We start from the raw sequence: 27,432 nt of genomic DNA on the forward strand, positions 1-27,432 counted from the left end.
ATGGCCCTTGCTGAATATTTTTGTTTATGGAGCATCCTCAGGTCCCGGGCCTTTACAGAATTAGCTTATTTGTCCTGAAGACTTCACTAGCTAAATTTAGAATGGAGGTTAAATGGAAATGGAGGAACGATCGAGGGTAGTGATACAAGAGCGGCAGTAAGTGGTATGCGACGCCTGAAAGTGGTGCTTATGTACCTTTGGCATTCAGGCTTGTGGCTGTTTGCAAGCCTGGATTGTAAGTGCATCACCCCATTGCCCGTGTGAAGGCACTGCAGCTCTGTAAGCCGTGTGCAAAAAAGAATTAGCAAAATTCCTAACCACATTCAGCATCCAGACTAGCTGAATGTGTCATACAAATGATTCAAACAAGAATCCATTTTCTCATCTTACGTAATTTATTCTGGTTCTTCTACTTTCAGGGGAAGAGAAAGAGCTTCCCAGAGCACTAAAGCCCCGAATGCTGGAAACTTAGCTCCTTCTTGGCTACGGATACCCCCCTCCTTTTGAATTTTAGCTGGCCTCTTTCCGATGGGTCTAAAGCTTATCTTCAAAACCTCAGGGCTCGACCCTTGGCCTCTTGTATTTATTCATTTTTTAAAAAGCGTACTGAAGTTCCCCTGAAGTAAAATTGTGTGCCAAGTACCAGCTTTTCTTCTTAGCAGTGATCTCAGTATGTGCAGCCCCATCCAATTCCCCCCTCCCACAAGATTACATAGGTCTGGTTATCAGATGAGTAGCTAGGTCAGTCTGCAGTAAAAGAGCAAGATTTAGGTCCAGTAGCACCTTAAGAGCAGCCAGATTTCCAGAGTACATGCTTTCTAGAGATGGATGAAAGGAGCTTGACTCTCAAAACCTTATACTCTGGAAATCCTGTTGGTCTTTAAGGTGCTACTAGATTCAAATCTTACTCTGGATATCTGGATCCCTACTAGAAGTTTGGCAAATAGCAAATTCTTTGCCCATAAATAGCTGGATTATGAGGCTCTAACTGGAGATGTGAAATGCAGAAAGCTCGGTTGATTGACTGATGGGAAGTTGTTCCTCGTCTCTGTGGCTTCTTGTTCTGGATGGTGCGGTACCAGCACAGCCAAGGACCTCTTTGCAGAAAGCTCTGAGTTTAGTAATAGAGTTCTTTGTCCCACCAACCTGCAGGGCGGGAGAATTAATGAAATGAGATCATAGCAAAGGGTGACGGTAAATTAACTAGCCTGCAATCTCATGGGTGATATAGATTGATAATCTCTCATTTGGAGAATCCAAAGGTAACCAATCTTAACTGGGGTACAAATAAATAAATTGGACTGAAAATTTTTCCAGTGTTGTAAAAACAGAAATAACAGTGCGCCGGGTTGAGTGTGTGTCTCTCTGTTAAGGCGGGGTGTGTGGAGGTGGTGGGAGATGGCAGTCTTATGTGGTTTTGCCCGTGGTTACTTACCTCCTGGGTGCCTCCGGACTCCGAGCTTTCGGATCTCATCATAGACAAAGATGAGGAGGCCGTAGGGCAATGGCACAAGCCACCACTGGAATCTGCATTAGACCAGGAAAAGGAAAGGTCGGTTTGATGCCGCACTTCTAAGCCACTAAATAGGGGAAAAATGGCTATACACGGCGTTTTTACCTCTATAACTATACACGGCGTTTTTACCTCTTTCGTATCTTTACACTGCAGTCCCTTGTGTCTGTAACACTTCTAAGCCAAGTATAATAACAATGAGGGAAAGTGGTCCCCAATACACACTAAAGAAAGGAGGAAATTCCTAAGAGACCGCTAATACACTAATGAAGATTGTCTTAGTATAAATAAATACAATTTATAGGTCAAACTAAGTATAACAGTATTTTGGTCAAAACATATGTAATACTGTAATATCCTTCTACTACAATTGAACAATGGCTTGTTCATATCACAACCAGAGCCTGTGGAGAAATCACATTACTAGTCAATTCCCTTTCAGGTAAGTATCAATCATCTGTTGATTTCAATAATGGGATCTTGTCACAATGTCCCTTTCAGGTAAGAGTCCAGTAGCACCTTTAAGACTAACTGGACTCTTTTTGATTTTGCTACTACAGACTAACACGGCTAACTCCTCTGGACCTTTCAGGTAAGTATCAATCATCTGTTGATTTCAATAATTGTCTCTTTGATATGTTTTTCTGTTTTTAGGCAGGATTTCCACTGATATCCAACAATGGGTGAGTATGCTCCAGGAGGAAAAATTCCCAAATCTCCTGGGCAGTTGGCAACGGGTGCGTCAGCTCTTTAGACAGCCTGTTTCGCAGTGGCTTTTTCAAGCCAAGAATTCTACTGCTCCATTATTCCTGGTCTTTTTATGTGAGGCAATGGTGATTCTCTATCCCATTTTCTCAGAGAAAAGGAAAGGTCAGTTTGATGCCGTACTTCTAAGCCACTAAATAGGAAAAAAATGGCTTTTTTCCTCTTTAGTAACCATACACAGCGTTTTTACCTCTTTCGCAACTTTACACCGCGGTCCCTTGTGCCTGTAGCACTTCTAAGCCAGTCAAAGGAGCTTGACTGCCGCTGCTTTGGATTGGTCCAAGCTGTCCTGAGCATCACCTGCTAGCTCCAATCAGATCTTAGCCTTTTATTTTTAAGATCAGCTTGGCATCATTTGCGTGCTTCAGCCTCTGCCCCTGACTACTGAACAGGATTTGAGTCCAATGGTACTTTCGAGATGAACAAGATTTTTAGGTTTACCCTGAAAATCTTGTTCATCTTTAAGATGCCACTGGACTTAAATCCTGCTGTTCTATTGCAGACCAACACGGCTGCCTACCTGAAAGTGACTCTGTCCAGTGTTCCACTCTGTTCTAAAACTCCATCTGGAACGAGCAATGCCCTGTGGACTGCTTTTCTCCAGGCAGGGGCCACTTGGGAAGCATTTGAAATAAGATACACTTCCTCCATGGCGCAGAGTGGTAAGCTGCACTACTGCAGCCCAAGCTGTGCTCACAACCTGAGTTTGATCCTGGCGGAAGCCGGGTTCAGGTTAATTCAGCCTTCCATCCTTCTGAGGTCGGTAAAATGAGTACTCAGTTTCCTGGGGGTAAAGTGTAGATGACTGGGGAAGGCAATGGCAAACCACCCTGGAACAAGTCTGCCAAGAAAACGTCGTGAATCCCCCCCATGGGTCAGTAATGACTCAGTGCTTGCACAGGGGACTACCTTCACCTACACTTCTGCTAGCTGTACCCATTAGCTTGGAGCCAGCAGTAAATAAACAGCCATGGAGTAAAAGCCTTAAGTGAGCAACCATGTCACATTTAAATGCAACTGGCAGGACTGGACTGCAAATCTCAGGAGGGGGGCAGGCAAAGCAGTCGGCTGCGTCAGAGAAAGAAGAAACACTAAGCAGAGCTTGGACATGAAGATAGGAGATACAACAGGAGCCCAGATTCACCTTAAAGATGAATAGAATGTATTAGAATTGATAGTTATTAAGGTGCCATTGCTGTTTTAGATCCAGAGGAGTGAGCCGTGTTAGTCTGTAGTAGCAAAATAGAAAAGAGTCCAGTAGCACCTTTAAGACTAACCCACTTTATTGTAGCCTAAGCTTTCGAGAACCACTGCTCTCTTTGTCAGATGCAAGATTGCTGTTTTATTTGCAGCTACAGACAAATAGGGCAACCCATCTGGAATTATTGTCCGGAAGATACTCAGTTATGCTAGAAATGTCTTAGCGGTGTGCTTTGCTGCGAGCTCCTTTTGAGTCACTTGGAGAAAAAACAAGGATGTGTATCCTAAGTAAATTCAGATAAACAGTAGTCTGATGTCGTCTGTTGTCTAAGGGGCAGCAGAACACTTTGCAGCAGGGCTCTTACGGGAAATTATCTTGATTCCTCTTTACCCAGTTCCTTCCTGAAATCCAACAACCCTTTTCCTCTTTTTACTAAACCGGAGTCAGTTTCTAATCAATTTTTCTTTTCTGATCAAAGAGCAATTTAAAGAGAGGAGGGGAAGGAAGGGAGGTTCTGCCAGATTTCAGAATTTCACTCTGTAGATGCTCAGAGGCAGGCATGGTCCTCCCAAGCCACCTTCCTGCTAGAGCACCACACTGGGGTGTACAATATAAAACAACAGCAAGGGCTGTAGGTACCAAAGGGCACCTTGGTTTCTCTTCAAAGAGAAATCCTGCTCTTAAAAGAGAAAAAAAAAGAATAAGAGGAATCAATGTCTTTAGCTAAAAGGGTGAATTTTGGAAAAAGAAATTCCCCACTCCGTAAAACTGAATTATTCAGGAGGTTTTCGACTGAGAAAAAAGAGAATAAGAGGAATCAATGGCTCTAGCTAAAAGGGTGAATTTCAGAAAAAGAAATTCCCCTCTCCATAAGCCTGAATTATTTAGGAGGCTTTCTACTCAGATTATAGGGCTGTGTCATAAAAAATAGCTCAAAGAAGATACCTTGGTAAGGGATAGGGACTATAGACTATGCTATTGGGTACTGTCTGCTGTTGTAGATACATTCCTACTGAGTACCTCAACGTTGCTAAAAATGTCATATTAATTGCTTGCTCTTTAATTCTGAAGGGTTTTATCTATGTGTTTGGCTTTATGCTCATTGTTACTTGCGGCTACCATACCTTCATTGAATGTTCTAGTTATTGATTATATTATATTCACTTGGAGGTATGTAATCCATCTTGGAACTCACTGCAAAAGGTGGACTATAAACAGGCGCAGACTCTTCTACCAAGCAAGATCGCGCTTTTCTGAAACTCTGGAAAGCAGGGCTGCTTGGAATGCTTGAGACTCCTGTCCATGGTGCTGAACTAAAGGGAGCTTTTGTCTGTTCTGCCGTGGTGTGCTTGCCTCTCCCATTCTGGCTTGAATAGGGAATTAAACTGGTCTCCACACAGCAGACTGAGGTGGTAGAACGGGCTGTACTATTTCAGCCTGTGGGGGACGGCAGTCCCCTGCTGAATATACATCTCCCATATAAAAATTCCCTGCCAATTAAAAAGCAATGCATATGTGTGAGAGGTTCTATCCTAGGTTTTTTACATGTCGTGTTGGTTTCTCCTTTCAAGGGACCTCTAAATCTGGAGGGCCTCTGAAAACAGCGATCCTTCCTCTTCAGTCTGAAGTGGGCTGGTCTGTTTTGCCCCCTCAGTGCTCTGCTGACTCATTAGCACCTCAGTTTTGTCGTGTGCGAGCCAGGCCTTAGAAAGATGGAACGGTGGGAACAGGGCAGACAGGTTATGTGCTTAGATGGGAGAGTAGGATTCCAGCTGGTAACCTTGGATGTTCAAACTCATGTTGGCGCCAAGTCTGCATGCCTACTGACCACACAGGTGCAGGCTCTCTTCACACAATGGGCAACCTTTAAATAGCAACATTTCCAATCACAGAGGTAAGGTCTATACACACCCAGCCACCTCCTCTCAATCGTCTCCCCCATAATAAGGTGATGGTAGGTGTTTGTGAGTGCTGAGGACCTATTGTGCGATTGCTAGGCAACTGGTAAATACTTCTTTTGCGCCTCTACCACCAGAACTCCCTATTTGGAATACAGAAGGTTATTCTGACCCTACTGAATGAATTGTAGACGTTTCCATAGGAAGGGCAGCTAGTGCTCAGGACATCTGCTTATTTCTGTATCTACTCCTAAAATTCCTGAACCTCAGTTTTGGATCATTGTAGAGGCATTAGGTCAGAGGAGACCATGGGCTCTTTTTGACCTTCAAGTCTACAAAGAGACTTCTTGAGAAACTGAGTCCTTCCCAATGCAACTGGTGTGTGTGAGTGAGAGAGAGAGAAACAGAGAAGGTTCCTACCGTATGGGCATGAAGTTGAATATGTTGGGCATCCCAGGACAGTAGCAGAGGAAGCAGCCCAGGCAGAGCTGGAAGACGATAGCGATCACCAGAACTTTGTTTCTGCAAAGGGAAGGAAATGGGCTTAGGGGATTCTATGCAGTAAAGGGCAGACTTGAGACTGAGGCTATATTGCTATGGGGCAAAGGAGGGCTCCTATGTCTCTGCTTTTGGCCACAAGGAAGTTCAGCAGGTAACTTGCTCAGCCACAGGTGGGATGTGATCCTTTAACCACTGATGTAGGACGATAGCTAGAAATGTGCTGGGGTTGGGTCTATAGGTATGTCAAGGTGAAGAACCAGTGGAGAACTGCCGGAATCTTCCTCTAGTGGGTCAAGACCCTCTCGTGGGTCATTCCAGTTGCATTGCCCCCATGTTTTCTTGTTTTTGATTTCTCACCATTTTTTAAAAAACAGGACTAAAATTCAGGATGCCAGGACTAAAAGGACCCTCTGTGGCTACAACGTTGCTCTGCTACTACAACGAAAAGTGTGGCTGGAAGCTGCAGAGACCAAAATGCATCCATTCCGGGGAAGAGTATGACATTTAACCTTTTAAACTGAAAAGACACACGGCTGTGCATGTGTTAGCAATATGCAAAAAATACAAAGCCAGGTGTCACTTGGCAATGGGAATAATCTACATGAATTTGTATGTAAGAAGGCCAACGTAGAATGATTCTAGTTGGGGTGGAGCTAGGATATGAAGAGTTGATAGGGCACCACCAGTCGGTCTTCCACCTACCGGAAGAATCCCTGCTGGAAGACGGAAAGACGCCGTGTCTTGCGGATGAGGACATCAGCTATCTGGCACATCTCAATGCTGATGAAGAAGACAGTGTAGCATGTATACTCCTGGTATAGGCGTTGCCCAAAGGTCTACAAGAAAGTACAACAGCCAGCAGTCATGCAAGAGGACTCAACATAGTTTCCCTCTCCCAATTTATCAGCCTAGGGCCAGCAGTACCCCCTCTGCCCCCAGGAACGAAGAGACCACATTTCACATTCTGTACCCTGTATATAAAATAGATTGGTTGATTTCTACTGGACAACTTAATACTCACCGGTTGCTGAATTTTTTTTGCAAACTAAGCAGAATGTAAACAGACCTTCAAGTGGGTGACAAATAATCACCAGGCTATCTATTTCCTGAGCCAATCTCATTCCCAAGGGCATGCTACTCATTTCACAGCATTAACACATGGGGATTGTGGAGCAGAAGTAGCTCCTGACTTATTAGCACATGGGAATTACAGATCTGATGCGGCTCCTGACTCATTCGCACATGGGAATCATGGATCTGATGCGGCTCCTGACTCATTTGCACATGGGAATTACAGATCTGATGCGGCTCCTGACTCATTCGTACATGGGAATCATGGATCTGATGCAGCTCCTGACTCATTAGCACACGGGAATTACAGATCTGATGCGGCTCCTGACTCATTCGCACATGGGAATCATGGATCTGATGCGGCTCCTGACTCATTTGCACATGGGAATTACAGATCTGATGCGGCTCCTGACTCATTCGTACATGGGAATCATGGATCTGATGCAGCTCCTGACTCATTAGCACATGGGAATTACAGATCTGATGCGGCTCCTGACTCATTCGCACATGGGAATCATGGATCTGATGCGGCTCCTGACTCATTTGCACATGGGAATTACAGATCTGATGCGGCTCCTGACTCATTCGCACATGGGAATTACAGATCTGATGCAGCTCCTGACTCATTAGCACATGGGAATTACAGATCTGATGCGGCTCCTGACTCATTCGCACATGGGAATCATGGATCTGATGCAGCTCCTGACTCATTTGCACATGGGAATTACAGATCTGATGCGGCTCCTGACTCATTCGTACATGGGAATCATGGATCTGATGCAGCTCCTGACTCATTAGCACATGGGAATTACTGATCTGATGCGGCTCCTGACTCATTAGCACACGGGAATTACTGATCTGATGCGGCTCCTGACTCATTAGCACATGGGAATTGCAAATCAGAAGCTGCTTCCAACTCACCCACTCTTGCCCGTAGCTATCCTGGAGGTCCTGGAGATGGTCATTTTCCCAATCGGCACGAAGACCCACACACTTCAGCGGGTACCAGCCCTCCTGGGCCATGGCAGTGAAGTAGTCAGTGAAGCCCGCAAATGATTGGATGGCTCCTGGATGAGATGGAAACACAGACAAGTTTCAGTCAGGCATTGGCCAATCCTCTTTGGCCACTTCAAGAGGAGAAGGGTATTGGAGAAAAAAACAAGCTATGTCCTGCCATTGCTGATAAAACCTCCATTCTCCGCAGCTCTTGGTCAGCCAAAACAGACAAGACACAGCTTTTTAATCAGCTCTTGCATTTTTTTGGTACAATAGGGCCAACAGGGCTTTCAGAGGGCTGTAATTTAGTTCAGGAGAGTACCTTCCCAGGAGGACTGCTTCCTCGGTCATCTTAGCAGCCTCTGTAAGTGCTCTGATGTAAGAAGGTATTGGGAAACCCGGTCAATAGAACTGCCATGGTACATTGGTTTAGCTTTGGGCATCTGACTTTGGAGTCAAGAAAAAGGCAGCAAGAGATTTGATCTTGGATATTCAGAATCATATCTGTTCTAGCCCTTAAGAACAGATTAAGAAGCCACCTAGATTTCTTTGCCTTCCCTTCCAGCACTGGGAACAAATCCCAACAGAAACCACCTTTTCTTCAACCGCTCCCCTCCAGTTCTAGCCACTAGACCCTACTCTTCAATGCTAATACACACCAATTTGGAAGTAGGAATAGACAGCCAACGCTTCATTGACCAGACGATCCCGTCGAGGGTTGCGCGGTTTCAGATGCATGATGTCACTCTCGGCTTTTTCATAAGCCAAGGAAACCGAGGGGAACTGAGGGATGAGGGGGAAAAAATCTTAGTTAAATCATGAGAAGGGAGGACATTGAAGACTGAGAAGGGCTGAGTGGCTGCACCATCTCCATTCTAGTAAGATTACCACCAAGGGAAGTCCAATGAGGTGCCGACTATCCTTTCCTGAGAGCTCGCTGGTTTAGCTGATGTTCTGCCTGCCGGTCATGATTGTTTGGCGAACTCTTTGGCTATGCCTGAATGAATTTCAATGATGCCATTTGCAAGCTTTCCTGCCCAATTGCAATATTTCTTCACAGATGCTACCCTCATCCGCTGCCCCCTCCAATTTTATAAAAGGCACATTGTTTAAAGGGAAAAAAAATCACTTTGAGAGTTTGAATTGAGACTTACTATCAGTGTCTCTGTGTGCCTTCTGTGTCTGCCCATGAACCCAGCTAATTTTGTGACAGTTTCTTGCAACCACTTTGCAAGTAAACCACACAGGCAATGAAAGCTAGCCAATACTGCTCATATAAAGGATGCATCCACTGCAGAAATGCAGCAAGGGAATGTACTGTAACAGCACCCCTGCTTTACAACAGAAGTTGGTTATGGCTCAGCTAAGAATAAGGGGTAGTAATTATTAATGGAGACCATTTAATTTTCAGAACCGGAAAAAGCAGCCGCAAGCTGCAACAATCTGGCTGTGTAAAACCACCAGCTACTACTCAGGTGCAAAGCTGCTTGAGATGAACTTGGACAATAACCATCGAGGCGATCCAATCAGAAACTCTCCTTGCATAATAATTAGTAAGTCCAGCACGATAAGTGCCTCCTGGCAAATGGGCAGCGAGCTGAAATTCACCACATGTCTAGTCCAAGTGGATATAACTATCTGCTAATAGTTTACCGGCGGGTTCTCCAGTTGTCAAACTGCTCTCCTTTCTGCATCTGAACCTTCTGTTCTTTTGAGGCTTAAATCTTCATTTTCAGAGATGTACAGTGGCAAGTGCTTGCACTGTTCGTGGAATGAATTTGAACTTATCAAAAAGAGGAATAATATTAAGAAACTGTTTGCCACTCACAATGTCTGTGCACAGCTCGATGAAGAGGATGGTGATGCAGCCCAGGGGAAGGGGGACGCTGACTGTGATATAAATCAGATACGGCGTCAGCTCAGGGATGTTTTTGGTGAGGGTGTAAGCGATGGATTTCTTGAGATTGTCAAAAATCAGACGCCCTGGAACGGAGGAAGATAGAGATGGGTTTTACTGACCTTTCCCACTGCTGAGAACATTTCCTCATCTTTTTATTGATCATCCCACAAGTTTTCCTTTAATTATAATATTCAACTTATATACCATCCTTTAGGACAACTTAAGGCCCACTTGGAGCAATTTACAGAGTGTGTTATTATTATCTCCATGACAATCACCCTGTGAGGTGCATGGGGCTGAGAGAGCTCTGAGAGAACTGTGACTGAGCACAGGACACCCAGCTGGCTTCAAGTGGAGGAGTAGGGAATCAAACCTGGCTCTCCAGATTAGAGTCCTGCTGCTTTTAACCACTACACCAAACTGGCTCTCAGTTTGTGATTATAAGATCACCCCGCTGTTGATTGTATCACCACAAGCCTATTCGAGTTTCTGCAATTTCCCCATGGAAACTTGGGCTCAGTCCATTCATGTTCTCAGGCATATGGACTGGGGACCTCTGCTTGTTCTGAGGAGGGAGTGGACTCCTAACCACTGGGGTTTGGAACAGGCCACTATTGCAGAAGGGGTTTTAGGGATGGAGCTCAACCTGTGCTTTCCATTTCATACTGAATGGTTTCAATGCTTGTTGGCAATGATTACAGTCATATGCAAAGTGGTAATCCAAGGGTGTTTCCCTCCACCCACTAAGAGTCCCCCACAACAGACCTTGTTCGACACCCGTAACAATGGACGCAAAATTGTCATCCAACAAGATCATGTCAGCAGCATTCTTGGCTGCGTCGGATCCGGCAATGCCCATGGCCACACCGATATCAGCCTTCTTCAGTGCAGGGGAATCATTCACTCCATCTCCCGTTACCGCCACGATTGCGCCCTGCAAAGGAAGAGGACATGAGGATGGGAGTTGAGGCTTTGGTATTTCCAACATACTTCCATTCCAGAAGGACACCAGCCCGACTGTCTTCTTGCAGAAATTCCGCGGCTCATTGGTAGAGCGTCTGCCTGGTATGCAAAAAGTCCCAGCGTCAATCATCAGTTAGCGTGAAAGACCACGACTGGACAGCCGCTGCCAGTCAGAGCAGGCAATACTAGTACCAGATCAATGACCTCAGTCCGTTTAAGGAATCTCTTTATGTTCATGTGCACGACTCTGACTCCTCCTCCTAGCATTTGGTGGCCCTTACCAGTTTCTGGCAGCTTTCGACAATGATGAGCTTCTGTTGCGGAGAAGTGCGAGCAAAAACCATCTCCGGATGCATCTTGAGGATCTCCACCAGCTCCTCGGTCTCCATATCTTTCAGCTGTCCCCCATTCACGACACACGCCCGGGCATCGCTAGATGAGAAAGGCAAACACTTCCTCGTAAATAGCATCTCAGGCATGTGGGGACTCCCCAGTGGCATAAAGGAACACAAACTCTGAAACCTCTCCTGCATATGAGGGGAGACCAGGCAAGAGCACTCGTGGACCTTGTTATTTTCAGTGTGGTCTGCGCAGGAAAAGCTCCTTACTGCCTGTTTCTAGGGCATGTGAATGGTTACGATCACAGAGAATGTCAAAATAGATGTGCTGCTAGGGCATCTGTGCTTGAAAATGCAGCCATGAAATTGAGAGGGGAGAGGCTGAACTGAAGCGTTACTGTGGGGCTGAGAAAGTGGGGTTTTAAGTCTGCCGTCCATCCTAACAATATTAGGGATCATCGTTTTATTATGAGTTTGGGTGGTGGGAGAGAATCATTGGCTGGGGTCCTACAGTGATGCTTGACAGCTCTGGCTTTGAAGACGGGAGAAAGGGGGGGGGATTAACCCTTCCCCCTTTGCCTTTTCCCATTACTTAAATCACCCTTCCAAAGCCACAATTAAAGACCCTGTCCAAAGCCGCAGGTTCAAGATTGCCTACTTTCCTCTCCCTACTTGCTGATCCAGTCCTCTCCCCGCATCTCCAATGAAACCCCTCCCTCCCATGTTGCGTTCCTATTTCCCCCCTAAAAATACCGAATAATCCATAAACCCAGAGTAGGATTACGAACGGGTTGTGACCAGGGCTGCGTATTCAGACACTCACCGCTTGTTGACTTGCTCCACGGGGATGCGCAAGCGGGTGGCGATATCTTCCACTGTTTCACTACCTTCTGAGATGATGCCCACACTGGCAGCGATGGCCTTGGCGGTGATGGGGTGGTCGCCTGTCACCATGATCACCTGGAAGAGGAAGGGGTGGTGAGGTGGGGGGAGGGATTGCAAACAGAATACATAATCTATGAAATACTGATGACGGGTAAAACTCAATTTGGGAATTGGCATTGACGGAGAAATTTGCATTCCAGTTTACATTAATGACATACATATATACAATTCTTCAGTATGCATGCATCCATCCACCCATCCTGAAGGATTTGTGCTGTCCAAAAGGTCTAGAGCAGGGGTGGCCAAACTGCGGCTCAGGAGCCACATGTGGCTCTTCTAGACATATTGTGCAGCTCTCGGTGGTCTCTGAGTATCGCCATGGCCATACATTTTATTTTAGTTTATTTCCCTCCCTCTTTTCCTCCTTTTTTATGTCTTTCCCTCCCTTTCCTTCTTTCTTTCCATGTCTTTCCCTCCCTTTTCCTTTTTTCCTTCTTTCTTTCCATGACTTTCGTATATTCAATAAAAATGTTGGAGTTGCCAGGTCTGACTCAGAAATTACCTGGAGACTTTGGGAGTGAAGCCTAGGAAGAATGTGACATCACTTTTGTGATTTCACTTCCAAGTCAAAGGCCAAGTGACGGCTCTTCCCAAGCTCCACCCTATCTGATGAAGTCTTCCAGCATCTTGCACCCAAACCCCACCCCTTCCTGTGATGTCATTTTCAGGACACTCCTCCAAACCCACCTCTTCCTCTGAAGTCACTTCAATGCATCATGTCTTGCGGCTCTCAAACATCTGACATTTATTCTATGTGACTCTTACATTAAGCAAGTTTGGCCACCCCTGGTCTAGAGGTATCAGAAGCCCCTTCCACGTATGAAATATCTCATATCTCAAGACCAGTCATTCCCAAAGTGGGCAGTCCCACCCCCTTAGGGGGCAATGGGATTACCTAGAAGGGCATTTAACAGCCAATGGGATGGCGGGGGGGGGGTACTGAAGCTGGGCCCCTCGCAGCATGTTGTTTGCTTATTTTGGATTGACCAGCCTAGAGCCAGTCAGTCGTTAATAAGTGGTTTACAAAAAGTTCCGATAATTTCCACTAGATGTCAGCACCATGCAGAGGCAGAAACGTGGAGAGAGGAGGGTGTGTCACTCTAGCCTAGAGCAGAGAGTGAAATGCTTTCCTCGCTCCAAGTTTCCGCCTCTGCATGGTGCTGACATCTAGTGGAAATTATCGGAACTTTTAGTAAACATGCCATCAGAGCTCTAGTCAGACAAATCTCCAAATGTTTGGAGATGCTATAGTCACCGTATGTTTTGTCTCTGTCATTCTTCAAGTGGATTTTGAATAAATGTGCAATTAACTGTTATGATTGTTGAATTTTATTGTTATTATCTTTTTAGGGGGTCATGCAAACCGCTATTCTGAATAATGCTTTTTATAGAGTAGGGTAGGGGACATGGGGAATGAGTGGCTTGAAAAAAGTTTGAGAACTGTTGCTCTGGAGTCGAGACCCGCTGGCCAACACACAAATCCTTCAGAATAAAATAAAATCAAGAAAAAGCTTTATTTGAGTCAGCCCATTGATCTATTGAGGTCATTACTGCCTGTTCCGGTTGCCAGAGTTCCCCAGATGAGCTCGGAACATACCCGGATACCTGCAGTGCGACATTTCATAACTGCATCAGGCACAGTGGCTCTTGGTGGATCTATCATGGAGATGAGACCTGCAAAGCAGAGCCCGCTGGTGGGGAAGTTCATCTCATCACTGTCGAAGTTGTAACCACGAGGGTATTCGCTCTGGGGGAGGTACAGGTGACAGAAACCTGTGAACGAGAGAGAAAAAGCAAATTGGGGGATCACTGTGTGTTGGCTCACAAAACCGATGTAGACTTCCTATGGTTCCATACCAAATATGCCATAATCACTTGGCTTTCCATGCTCTGTTTGTACATAACCTTATCCTACGTGCTTGCGGGGACCAAATTTAGCTCTGTTTGCCTTTACAGGGTCCCAAATGCAGCTTCCTGGCCTTGTCCCCCTTACCCAGGACACGCTCGCCCAGACCTCCGAGATCCATGTAAGCCGTTTGGAAAGCTTCCTTCCATTGCTCATCCAAGGGCAACTCTTGACCCTTAATCATGATAGTGGAGCAGCGTTCCAGGATGCGTTCGGGAGCGCCCTTCATCACCAGGAGGTGGCGCTGGTCTCGAGGATCATCTAGCTCATGGATAGAAAGCTGTAGAGGGAGAGCATAAGGATCATGAAGACTAGTTAAAAAAAATCTCACTCTTATTCCACGCTTCATTTGGAAGTAAGTGCCTGGGTCACAGAATTGAGGCCTGCTCTAAAAGCACAGCCAACAGAGAGTCCTTGCTACTCCAGAATACAAGTGGGACAATGTCATTGTTGAAAGCTCTTTTATGTTTTGAAAAAAGCCTCCCTGCAAGTAAAAAGGTAACACATCAGAGAGAAATCTTTAAGGCCATTTTCTCCCTACAGAGCTACGTTTCTGCTTGCAGGTAGGTTTCCATTTTCATTTCCAGATGAGAAGATGGAAATCCTAGCGAGTGAGTTATTATGGATTGAACAAGAGGTGTTGGAAGCGATACTAGTTTGCTAGCCTTAGCTCAGTGGGGCAGCATAGATGAGAGTTGCCAGGTCCCCTTATTCTCCTGGTGGGAAGGGGAGGGACCTGGAACTCACCTTTTTTCACTCCTTGTGCATGTTCCCGGGCCAACGTGATGATGTTACTTACTGAAAGTGACATCATCGTGCAGACCCGAGAGATGTGCACACTTCACAGCAGGCTGATTTGGGCCACCAGCCCACTGTGAAGTGTGGGAGTGCTCCTAGACACTGCATGATGATGTCACTCCTGAGTGTGACGTTGTCATGCCACTCCGGGGATGTGTCTGGCAGGCCTGTTCCCCTACCTTTCCCCCCACCAGCCAGGTACGTGGTGGCGGGGGGTGGAGGATGGGTGTGGGGGATCCCCTGTCCCCACTGGAGCACCTGGAATCCCTAGAATAGACATTGCAAGCAGAATATCCCTGGTTCATTTCCTGGTGTCTCATAGTACACCAGATTTCAAGGCACAAAAAGGTTTATCTAACCACATGGAGGTTGGAGTAGACAAGTTTTAGATGAATCAATGGGCTACTTTAGCAGAAAGCTGTTCTCTCCCCCTTTTCCTCAGTTCAACACGAGCTAACTAAACAAGGGTCTCCACTGGTAGTGGTGGCTCATTCTGGAGCCGAGGGGAGCAGATACTGGCCTGCTGACCTGGAACTTATTTGTAGAGTTGAAAGGGATCTCGCAGGCTTTTTTGAAACGTTCCCGGTACTCCATCACATTGCCTAGGGTGATCTCGGAGAACTTCAACAGGGCCGTCTCTGAGGCGTCTCCAATCACAATCCGCTGGGGTTGGAAGGCCGAGGGAAAAATGGAGCCAGGAATGAGGAGATGCAGCCACATTCAGAAGGAAAAAACAATAAACCTTGGTCAAGGCCCACGGACAATCCCATACATACAACCTCATGAGTCACTTCGGAAAAATGCCCGTTTCCTTTCTGATATGACTGTATCATGGCATTAGGCTTTCAGTCCTCGACCCTAGCAAAGTGTGCCTGTCTTTCTCCGCCTCCCCATCCCAAATGCTTGGACCCTGGACGTAGGATCTCTAGACAAAAAAAATGGGCAACACTGGCTGCACAGAGCAGTGCCTCTGGGTATGGGAAGGAAGAATGCTTTCCCCACTGACAGCACAAGATAGAGGTGCCCATAAGCACAAGATAGAGATGCCCGTATGTCTACCCCATGGTGTAAAAAGTGACTCCCTGGAGCAGAGATGGGGAAAACAATGCAAAGGGGAAGCCTTAAACTCTCTTGCTTTTACACCACTGCCCTGATCTGAATTGGGCTGGAGCTGAGAGGAGTGGCTTACCCAAGGCCACCTGCTGAGCTCATGGCAGTAACGGGATTTGAACCAGCAGAGGGCTGATGTGCGCCCAGCCACCTAACCACCATGCTACAGCAGTGGAATAAACCAAGCCCTTCTTTGTGGGCTTGCCAGCACTTGCACTGCTGTCCGTGGAGGTGCTGTGTCTCTTCTAGGTAACAAAATTCTTTTACACAATGTCAATGTAATTCAAACCACACACACACCAAGCTATGTCAGATGTCTTTCAGACCATTCCTTTAACAACCACTAGAACGTATTCACAGGCACCCGCAGTTGTCACTACCTTTGGCACGGGTACGTTGTCCTGGCCCGACTTGAAAGAAGCGCGATTGCAGAGGCTCACCACCTTACACAAAGCTCTCCAGGTCTCTGATGACTGATCAAAACTCTGACCTGAAAGGCAGCGAGAGAGAGAGAGAGAGACTGACGGAATGACTTTGTCTGCCTTCGATGCACTTGCAGATTTTCTTCTCTGTAGCTGGCAAAGGATTAGGCATTGTTGAGGATGGTGGGCCAATTTAGAGAGCTGGCATGCTGCAGGGGTTTGGGTGCCAGGCTAGGGATGGAGAGACCTGAGTTCAAATCTCCACCTTGGTGATGAAATCTACAGGGTGATCTTGAGAAGTCATGCTCCACTCTACCTACCTCGCAGGCAGGGCTCATTTCGAGGGGGAACGCACAGGAACGCAGTTCCGGCAGTTCCCCAAAGAGGTCACATGTCAGGTGGCCCCACCCACCTGACTCTCAGCCATTTTGGGCCCGTTTTGGCCTGGATTGGGGCTGAAATGGCCCGGATCGGGCCTTTGATGGGTGGTGGAACACTCTCCTGCTCATCAGCGGTCTGATCCTGACCATTTTGGGCCCCTTTTCATCCATTTTCAGCCCCTTTTTGCCATTTTGGGCACAATTTCGGCCCTGAATGGCCAGGATTGGCTCCAAAACAGCCTGAATAGGTGATTTCAGAGGGTGTGGCATATGCAAATCAGTTATACTAATGACACACTTCCAGCGACAGCAAGAGGCATGGCATATGCTAATGAGTTGTGCTAATGAGTTATGCTAATGAGTTCCTCCAGCTCTTTTTCTACGAAATGACCCCTGCTCGCAGGGTTATTGTGAGAATAAAATAGAGGACTTGCAGACCCATGTATGGAAACTCTGAGCTCTTGGAATGGAGGGGGAGATAAAAATGTAACAAATCAATAAACAAACTTGGGGTTCATACGACCTCTGGATATCCCTAAAGAAAGAAGCCTTCCCCGGGTCACTTTGAAGCATAGGGCTGTCTTGAGAAAACTCTTAACATTGTTGAGAGTGTTCTCCGGACACACCATCCAAATTAGCCCCCTGCCCGGCTTTTTAAAAACAAGGAAACACCAAGGGTTCCGTTCACAGAACTTCCAATGTCTCGTCTATCTGAGCCCCGAAACAGCCTTGATCTAGATCATTCCGCTCTGCTTTAAGGTCAGCCATGCTCCCCACTTCCCAAGATACTACTCTGTCCAGCATGAAAAGTGGCTGGTGCTAAATGTAACCCCGTACCTGACTGGTCCTCCGTGGTGTCTGCAGTGTGGATCTGATTGTCGAACCAAAGATGGGAGACTGTCATGCGGTTCTGAGTGAGGGTCCCCGTTTTGTCTGAGCAGATGACAGACGTCGATCCAAGCGTCTCTACGGCTTCCAAGTTCTTTACCACGCAGTTTTTCCGAGCCAGGCGTTTGGCTGTGAGGGAAAGACAGACCTACCAGGGCAAAATAAGGGAAAGATCCATGTGCAAAACTTCAACTGCATCTGGCTTTTGCCTAATTTGACTTGTTAATAACTTAATGAAAAAAGAATGCCTTTGGACCTTTTGCAGGAAGGGGGAAAGTTTCCGTTGGTGAATGTGTGCCTCTTACTGGCGGTTAACCTTACAGGAGCCCTGCCAGAAACAAAGATGGCAAACCTAATTTCCTGCCAGGAACAAAGATGGCAGTCCTATGTCACCACAACCCAACTATTCTGCCTTGAAGCAGTCCACCTTCATTTGTTTACAAGGAATCAGATACTGGATTACTAGCCCGGTTTAGGCTCATTGTAACTGAAATGTGCTAACAATAATATCAGGATGTGGCAGAATGTCAGGGGAATGGAGTGTTTGTTGCCTTGAAAGTACAATCACTCACGGTGACTGTTGCTAGGAGGCCTTCAGGGACGTAAGCCACCACGATGGCCATGAAGAAGACCATGGCCTTGAGGAAGGGGTAGCCGATCACCATAGCGACGACAAAGAAGGTGGCACCGAAAAAGATGGCCAGTCCAGCGATGATGTCGACAAAGTGCTCAATCTCAATAGCGATGGGTGTTTTCTCGTTCTCCACACCCGAGGCCAGACTGGCGATACGGCCAATGATCGTGCGGTCCCCTGTGTTGATTATGATGCCAGTAGCTGTACCTGAGAGGGCATGAGGAGACAATCTGGCTAGTATGAAAGTCAATCTCTGTGAAGGCATGTGTAGAAGTTCATGTCTTACTAGGTACATCTTCCAAGAAGACCACCATCTTCATTTTGGGAAGCTAATCCTGTGATCTTCATGTATTCTCATGCAAATCTCTGTTAGTTACATGGATCAGCAGGAATCAGTGGGGATGAATCTTCCTCAGAGGCTTGCCAGAGACAACCAACAGGCCCTCCCCAGTTTCATCTCAACCCAGGAGTTCTCTCCATCCTACCTTCCAAGCACATGGTGGAGAAGAAGGCAATGTTCCTAGTTTCCAGAGGGCTTTCATGGGTACATTCTGGGGCTCTGGTTTGGGGCTCCGATTCCCCCGTCAAAGAAGAATTATCCACCTGAGAGAAAGAGAAAAGCGACTATTCATCCATGCAGTGTGCCATTTGAAACAGAGCTGTGCGAGGGCAGCCATTTGGGAAAAGCAATGTCCAGACGGTTTGGGAGTGAAGCCCGGCAAAGGGAGAGGAGTACAACAACAACAACAACAACAACAACAACAACTCGTAAATGCTCCTTTAAACTCTACTATCACCAATGGGGTTTAAACGAGTGTGCAAGACTCACATTCTTCTCCCTTCCCCAGGATTGTGTGTTATTTTGTGCAGGCATACCAGGGCATTGTGCTTAGAGGGGAGAGGGGTCACAAAGGGTATTAGGTCCCTACAAAACCTGGGGACTTTTTCCGGGTGCTGGTGAAGCTCTGTTCTCTCCTCATGCCTTCTTTTCAGGTTCCATTTACTCTCTCCGGCAAACAAGCCTGACTTGATAACTTTCTCCAGCAGAGGTCAGGAGTGGCACATTTTTTCTCAAGCTTTGAAAAGATGCGGCTGTTTCGCTCATCCCCCCCCCTCCCCGCACGTGTGTCTCAGGTACCTTGCACCCTTGTCCAGTGATAATCCGGACGTCGGCTGGGACGCGGTCTCCCCCTTTGATCTCCACTAGGTCGCCCACCACCAGCTGATTGGCGTTGATCTGGAACTTGTCCCCATCTCGAATCACCGTGGCTTGCTGTGGTTGGGGGAAGCAAGGATCAGGACCGAACCAATAAAGTCATGCAAAGTTTGACCAATCTGAGGATGAGATGCAGCTACCCCTAAGTAAACTTGGGTAAGAACCATGCAAAGAAGTAGAGTAAGATGAAAGCCAGACTCCAAGACATGAGACACTAGAGACTCCAAGACTCCAGGTAGGGCTTGCCTACTCTAGCTGAGGAAATTCGTGGAGATTTGGGGAATGGAGCCCGAGGAGGGCAGGGTTTGGAGAGGGGCCTCAGCAGGTTATAATACCGTAAGGGCCCATCCACCAAAGCAGCCATTTTCTCCAGGGGAGCTACTGTTGCCAGCACCAAGTGGGGAAATTCCTTGAGATTTTGGGGGGTGGATCCTGGGGAGGGCAGGGTTTGGGAACGAGAAAGAGCTCAGCAGGGTATAATGCCATAGAGCCCCCCCTCCAAATCAGCCATTTTCTTTAGGGGAATTGATCTTTGTCATCTGGAGAATAATTGTAATTCTGGGAGATCTCCAGGCCCCCTACTTGGAAGATGGCAACCCTAAATGGTGTAGAGTGTTGGACCAGGTTCTGGGAGGCCCATTTTCAAACCCCCCTTTGTTATGGAAGTTCACTGGGTGAACATGGGCCAGTCACTCTCTCTTGGCCTAAATTACCTTGGAGGGTTATTGTTGTGAGTATAAAACGGACAATAGGTGTACAAAACAGGAACTCTCATATATGTTTCATCCTTTCTTTCTTGCAGGGTTGATCTTAGCAAGAAGCAGCAGGAAAAAAGAGAGAGAAATGCCAAGTTTCTGTTTCCAATTTCCTTTTTCCTCTGTGAAGCCACAGTTTTTTTTATCCAAGAATTTCCTGACTGTATCATCTTGCTGAGTGTAATTTTTGCACATCAGGTACACATATGTGGTGTACGGTGTGATGGAGCATGACACAAAAAGGACATTTGTGTGGGGTCTATGCTGTTAAAAGATACTTTTTCTAGTCAGGAAATCACCAAGGCCAACATCGTCCATAAAGGCAAATTGCTCTTGTCCAAATTCCCTCATCTATGTAGGTATTAGGGCTAAATAAGACGTTGTAAAAACATGTAACTTTCTCCCAACTTTTCTGTTAAATGAAGTGGAACTTACTGGGTACCATACGCATGCGTGCTTTGCACACGTGTGCTCCCAGGACTGCATGATGACGTTACTTCCAAGAAGTGACGTCATCAGCACAGGGTGCAATCACCCATGGGAGCGCTCCTGCAAGGGGGGGAGTTTAAATTGCACTCTGTACTGGCAATTTAAACTCCCCCGTTGCTCCAGCTTACTGGCGCCAGTCAGCTGGAGCAAGGGAGGGAGTTTAGATTGCCGTCCGCACCACTTAAGAGTGGCAAGAAGGGTGATTTAAACTTTAAAGTCCCCCCCTTGCTCCAGCTGACTGGCACAAATCAGCTAGAACAAGGGAAGGGTTTTAAAGTTTAATGGTTACTGGCCATGTGACCATTTTCTAGAGGTGCCGGAACACTGTTCCACTGTGTTATGGCTGGAAAAAAGCCCCGAAAAGTCGTCCTTAATGGATGTAAATTTGTCTGGAAGGATGGTGGAATGGAGGGGAAGGAGAAGCAGGAAGAGGGATGCTAAGTCCTGACCTTTTCGCACATCACCAAAACTGATGTTGTCAAATGGGAGAAAAGAAATAGGTTGCTTGAGGGCACTTTTGAGCTTTTACTATCCAATGAAGACAGGGTTAAGAATGCCCCCCCCCAGCATTCTAATGGCAACCTCCCAAAACTGCTTTTCAATTTGAAAAAAATGACACACGTCTATGAGGTGATCTGACGTGATCTATGAGGTGATCTAATGTGTCAATGTCTTCAGCAGCAGACGATCTTGCGCTTCAGGTATCTCCTTACCTGTGGCACGAGGTTCTTGAAGCTTGCAATGATGTTGGTGCTTTTGAATTCCTGGTAGTAACCAAAGCAGCCGGTCACAACCACCACAGCAATGAGGGCAATAGCCAAGTACAGCTACACAGAAAAGAGGAGGAAAAAAGGGGAGTTAACGGTCGCTGCCAATATCCCGTGCAATTGTGCTGCCCTAGCAATACACTCTATTCATAAACACCAAGGACTGGAAAATCACCAAAGTGTATCCTTCCGGAGAATCTAATATGGAAGTTAGTAATTCGGTTGAACCTGTGGTTACTTTTGGAATTTTGAGAACATCACAACAAAATGGCTTCCACGAGGGCTGAGTCCAGTCACAAAACATTGGGAGGTTCCAAGCTAAGCATCCTCCTGTGATGGAGAAAGTTGTTTTGGTGTAGTCCCAAAGATAATGCCTCCAAGGCTCTTCACTCTAATGAAGTGGAGGAAAGCCAGGATTGGCTTCTTGCTTTTGGGAAGGGAAGCTATGGGAGAAAAGCAAGTAAGCACCAGGAAAAGTACAATGGGTGCCATGGTGCCCACAGGCAACACACCACCAATTTAACCCGATGGTCTTAACCAGAGGTCAGTTATTGTGAACGGTCACTCCTAGCATCCCTCAGCACTTACATTGTCAGCACTAGTAAGGTCCCCTTGTCCACACTGGATGCCGAAGGCAATGAGGCAGATGGCAGCGGCCACCCACATGAGACACTGCAGCCCACCGGCCAGCTGACGAGCAAATTTGACATACTCAGGGGTGCCCTTGGGGGGCTTCAGTTCGTTAGGGCCATCACGAAGAAGGATCTCTTCTGCCACTGCACTGGTCAGACCCTGTAGGTAGAGAGAAGGGCAGACAGAAGGGAAGACCTCCCTGGGTTAGGGACTCAGGGGGAGCTTTTGGGGGTGGGTGCCTTGTTCTCTTCAAAGAGAAAGGAAAGAGAAATCCTGCTCTTAAAAGGAGGAAAAGAGAATCAGAGGAACCAATGGCCATATCATAAAAAGTGAATTTTGGAAGAAGAAATTCCACCCTATAAAAACTCTTCTGGAAATGAGGCAGCGCCATCTAGTGAGGAAGACAGGTAAGGCCCTCTCTCAGCGTGTTATGTCTCCTCTTTATATTGGAGAGACATTAAGGGGAAAAATCAAAAAGAGTCCAGTAGCACCTTTAAGACTAACCAACTTTATTGTAGCATAAGCTTTCGAGAATCACAGTTCTCTTCGTCAGATGCATGGAGGGCAAGAAGAAACTGGATAGGAGTGCGTAGGGAATGTTATTGGGAATGGATTTTTCGTGAATGGCCTTTTTCACAGAGAGAATTTTCTCAGCTTAAAGATTCCAGTTAAGACTGGTTTCTTACCAGTTTCTTCTTGCCCTCCATGCATCTGACAAATAGAACTGTGATTCTCGAAAGCTTATGCTACAGTAAAGTTGGTTAGTCTTAAAGGTGCTACTGGACTCTTTTTGATTTTGCTACTACAGACTAACACGGCTAATTCCTCTGGATCTATGGACATTAAGGGGAGGAGCTTTGGCTTAGTGGTAGAGCATCTACTCAGCAAGCAGAAGGTCCCAGGTTCAGTCCCCAACATGACCAGTTGCAAAGGTCAGGTGGGAGGAGATCTGAAAGACTTGAGACCCTCACGGGCTGCTGCCAGTAGACAAGACTGATGTTGATATACCAGCAGCTTCGTGAGTTCACAGGAGCCTTACCTTGGTAGTATTGGTCCGATACTTCATCTCCAGTTCTTCTATAGACAACTGGTGATCATTCTAAAAGGCAGAATGAAACCCTTAGATTAATAAATGGCTTCGGAGGAAAGATACCCTTTAAGAAACGGTTAAACAAATTGGTCCTCACTAGTCAAGCCACACAGGAAAACAGTTATATATGTTTGGCCCACCCTACCTTGTAGCATTTTTTGTGTGAGAACAAACAGGGATGTGCTCCTATACAACTTGGGAGAAGGGCAGAGCACAGATGAGAGAAATAACTGTACCTTTGAGGATGTCTGAACCAGGCCCACACTTACCACATCCATCTCTTTCTTCATATTCTCCAGTTTTTCTTTCTTCTGCTCCCCTTTCTTTTTCTTCTTGATCTTTACCTCCATGTCCCCACCAGACGGTTTTTCCATCTCTACCGAGTACATATCGTACTTGTCCTGAAGCAAGCAAATGAACATAAAGAAGAGCACACTCTTGAATTGGTTCCCTGATGTGATTCAACAATTGTGGTTTTAAACACAGGGAGAGGCACTTTGAATGTCCTCGGAGGCCCTCTTTTGGATGGCATCTTATTTTCCAGGGCTCAGCTGTGGCAAGCAGGATGGATTCTGTGAGAGCTGAAGGAAATCCCAGGAGCAGAGACTGAAATTCCAGGAGCAATAAAGCAATCCTAGGCAGAGTTACTCCAGTTTAAGCCTGTTGATTTCACTGTGTTGAGACTGGAATAATGCAAGATAGGAGTGCGCTGGGAATGTTATTGGGAATGGATTTTTCGTGAATGGCCTTTTTCACAGCAAGAATTTTCTCAGCTTAAGGATTCCAGTTAGAACATCCTTTCTGCATAGGAGGTGGAAAAGCTAAGAATCTCAGAGATCTGTTAACAGAGCCAATGTGTTTGGTGGTGGTTTGTTTTTCAACAAAATGTCTCCAAAATCATATCATTTATAACCAGAAATGTGATTCTGTACTCGGGTATATAAGAGTAGAACCAGAAGGGGCCCTGGAAGATCCAGGGACAGATCTCCCATGCCCTTGTAATTCCCAAGTAGCTACCATTGGGGATGCTGGTTTGGATTGGCACTGCCTTGTTGACAGGAGGAGAGTTAATTCTCGCTCCCCCATGCTCTTTTCTCAAACTCAGATGGCCTCTGGAGTTGCTACTTGCCGCATTGAGGGAGATATACAAGCAATATATATAGGCAGGTTATATACATTTATACTCTGCCTTTCTCAGGCTCAAGGCAAATGGCAAAAATGTAGGAAACCAATACCACAAAAACAGTATAATACAGTAAACAATGCATTAAAACGTATTATTATTATTGTATGATTATTTATTTAATTTATAGCCCGCCCTCCCTGTGAATGGGCTCAGGGTAGGTTACAATAAAAGGTAAAAATACAGGAATACAATAAAACCACAAATCGCACAAACACGTCATTACAGCAATTCACCTGCTCACCGTATATAAGAGAGGATGCAGGTGTGGCTGCTCATGTGGGGGGGGGTAGGTGGTCATATAGCCCCCCCACAGATAGGAGACCGGCAGGGAGACCCATTTGGTAGATTTAATGTCGGCCTCAACCAAATGCCTGGCAGAACATCTCTGTCTTGCAGGCCCGCGGAAAGGATGGAAGATCTTGGTAGGCCCGAGTGTCTTTCGGATTTTTTTTCCTGCAGACATTAAAACTACAACCTTCTTCCCTTTAGAACAAGGCCCTCCTGAATAGGGTTGTTAACCTCCAGGTTGGGCCTGGAAATCTCTTGGAATGACAACTGATCTCCAGGCTACAGAGATGCATTCCCCTGGCTGCTTTGGATGGTGGGCTCTATGACATTATGCCCTGCTGAAGTCCCTCCCCAAGCCCCGCCCTCTCAGGCTCACCCCCAAATCTTCAGGAGTTTCCCAACCTGGAGTTGGCAACCCTACTCCTGAACAGTTCTGTTTCCTGTATTCGTTGTTCAAAATGGCAAAATGCACTTAAGATCGAGCATGGGGAGGAAAGAGTCAATTCTCTGAAAAGCAGCTCCTAGTCTGAATCAGGGTATTACCCCCTTCTTCTCTCCAAGACTGAATTTAGCTGTGAAAAGCAAACCAATGGTCTGCTCTGGTTTAACCTTCACAGGTCCCATCTCTCCAGAAAGCCAACCCTTGGCCAAACACAGGAAAAAGTAAATAAATTTCACTCTAAGCAAGATTACGGCTTGGATGACCGCCAGTGTTTCTGTTGCCAGAAGACTGAAGGACAATCTTTCCCAATTGTGCCGCTCGCTGCAGCCCTGTCTCACGGGGCTGCGATCCTAGACGCCCCTCTTGTTTGAGCAAGAAGCGCATCTCCTTTCTTTTCTTTTCTGCTTTGTTTGTATTTCTCCTGTACGCAAATGACATCATCATCGGAGCAGGACTGGATAAATCTCAGACATTCTATAGACATTCTGTGAAGCACCGTTTGTAAGATTTCAAAAAATTCATTGGTAAAATTTCCAAAAAACGAGTGGGAACAAAACACCCATTTCCTGAGCCGCTGAAATTTCCACTATGGGCATCTGGGAGAGCACATGGAAGAAAATGTCACAAGCAGCCTGGGTTCAATTCCCTGCTCGGCCATGAACTCTCTGACCAGTCACAACACAAGAAAACATGTAAAAAGGCCCACCTCTAGCAATCGCTGATCAGTCTTAAGACAAACGGCTTTGAGGATAAAATGGGGAATAATATCCAGAGAGAGGGGCCCAAAAGATCTTCAATGGCCCAGCATGAAAGTGCACTATATTTCTCTAAAACAGTTTTCACACATTGCATAAAAGGCAAACGGAAACCCACATTGTCAAGCCCAGCATTAAGCCTCTCAGGGTTTTTTTTGCGGCTCATCCCAAACGAACTACCAGCACCAAAAAAGGGTCGTGATCGTCAGGTCTACTCAAAAACAAGTCCCATTTTTTCAGAGGGATTTACTCCCAGGAAAATGTTCTTTGGATTACAGCCATCGTGCCTAGAGGTTCAGAGGTTTTCATCCGCACACCTGTGGAAGTTGCCCGGCTGCCATCGTTCGCTACTGAATGGTCGTGTCCGTAAGAGACAAGCCAGTTGCTACTGATTGCTGCAGTGAACCGATAATGCAACAGCTAAGGATGTGCGGATGGAGCATTCAAAGAACATTTTCACATCAGGCATGAAAACGGTCTACATTCAGCGCTTCCCCTTTCATGTGGTATTGGGATGAAAGCAGAAGGGGTCCTTACCGCCTTTCCCATCTTGATCCCCTTGAGCCTGGTCTCTTCTGTGGCCAAATAGCAGGTATCAAAGGTGTGGCTGATACAGGTGCCGGACTGCACAGCCAAGCAAACAGTGTCCCCTTTCTGCTACCCCCTTTTATAAATTCCTGCAGGTGCCGCCCTGTTCTTGGACTGGCAGGTGGTTCCCAGCGGTATGGGCAGGCCCCTCTTGCGTGTTTCTTCTTTAATCTCACACCAGGAGGTGACACAAAACCTGGAAGGGAACAAACAAACACTCAGCAGAGAGTGTCACCTTGGGACGACCTGGAGAAAACACATCCAGGCACTTGAGGCAAAGACTTTGACGCACAAAAGGTACATTTGGTATAAAAGGCCACAGGTGCCTTTCAAGCCAGGACGGAAGGGAAGCAGGTGTGGCTAGGGGTGCTGAGAGTCTGAGGACCAAAATGGGTATCACATTTTTATCCTGTCCATTCTCCAAGGTGGTGCTGGTTTTCGGGACGGTGCTTTTTTCTCCTCGGTTTATCCTAAAACAATGCTGTGAGGTAGGCGAAGGTGGGGGAGAATGGCTTTTCAAATGTTACATCCCCAGATACTGGGTAGGATTGCCAATTGCCTACCTCCAGTGGGCATTTGCTTGCTAATCCACTCACTTGCTCACTGAGGCCGACCCATGTGGCCAACCCAGAAACGAAGGGCAATGCTCTAGGAACTCCCCCAATCTCTGTGGTATTTACCATAGAGATTTAGGAGGCGGGTTCCTAGAGTGTCACCCAGAAGTGACATCACTTCCAGGTGTGGACAAATCCCCTCCCATCACTTTCTGCCATCGTAATGGTCAACAGGCCTGGTAACCAGGAGCCTCCCAACTGTGCACATTGATTCTCCCGATATGCATGGTCAGCATGTTGTCTGAACAGAGGCAACACACCTGTTTTGTGTGCATATACAATTTCAGCATTCACAAACAGACCGCTGGAATTTTCAGGGTTCTGTTTCACAGGGGCTGCCTGTGTGCATGCAAAATACACACATCACTTCCATTCTGTCA

General features: G+C 46.5%; 1 protein-coding gene across 1 annotated transcript; it reads right to left on the reverse strand.

The window, feature by feature from the left end:
* Positions 1-904: 904 nt before the first annotated feature.
* ATP4A (ATPase H+/K+ transporting subunit alpha) lies at positions 905-26,621 on the reverse strand. The gene is made up of 23 exons (XM_054999012.1): positions 26,388-26,621; positions 23,449-23,580; positions 23,129-23,188; positions 22,045-22,248; positions 21,403-21,516; positions 19,368-19,502; positions 18,715-18,832; positions 18,168-18,436; positions 17,545-17,743; positions 16,286-16,395; positions 15,324-15,458; positions 14,085-14,277; positions 13,689-13,864; positions 11,970-12,106; positions 11,090-11,240; positions 10,611-10,779; positions 9,774-9,928; positions 8,605-8,728; positions 7,871-8,016; positions 6,581-6,714; positions 5,798-5,899; positions 1,436-1,527; positions 905-1,146 (listed from the first exon to the last, which is right to left on the reverse strand). Exons 1-23 carry the CDS (start codon positions 26,397-26,399, stop codon positions 1,118-1,120), a joined length of 3,096 nt encoding a protein of 1,031 aa, XP_054854987.1. The 5' UTR covers positions 26,400-26,621; the 3' UTR covers positions 905-1,117.
* Between the last annotated feature and the right edge of the window lie 811 nt (positions 26,622-27,432).

This window comes from Eublepharis macularius, chromosome 15, assembly GCF_028583425.1.
Source record: "Eublepharis macularius isolate TG4126 chromosome 15, MPM_Emac_v1.0, whole genome shotgun sequence".
NCBI lineage: Eukaryota > Metazoa > Chordata > Lepidosauria > Squamata > Eublepharidae > Eublepharis > Eublepharis macularius.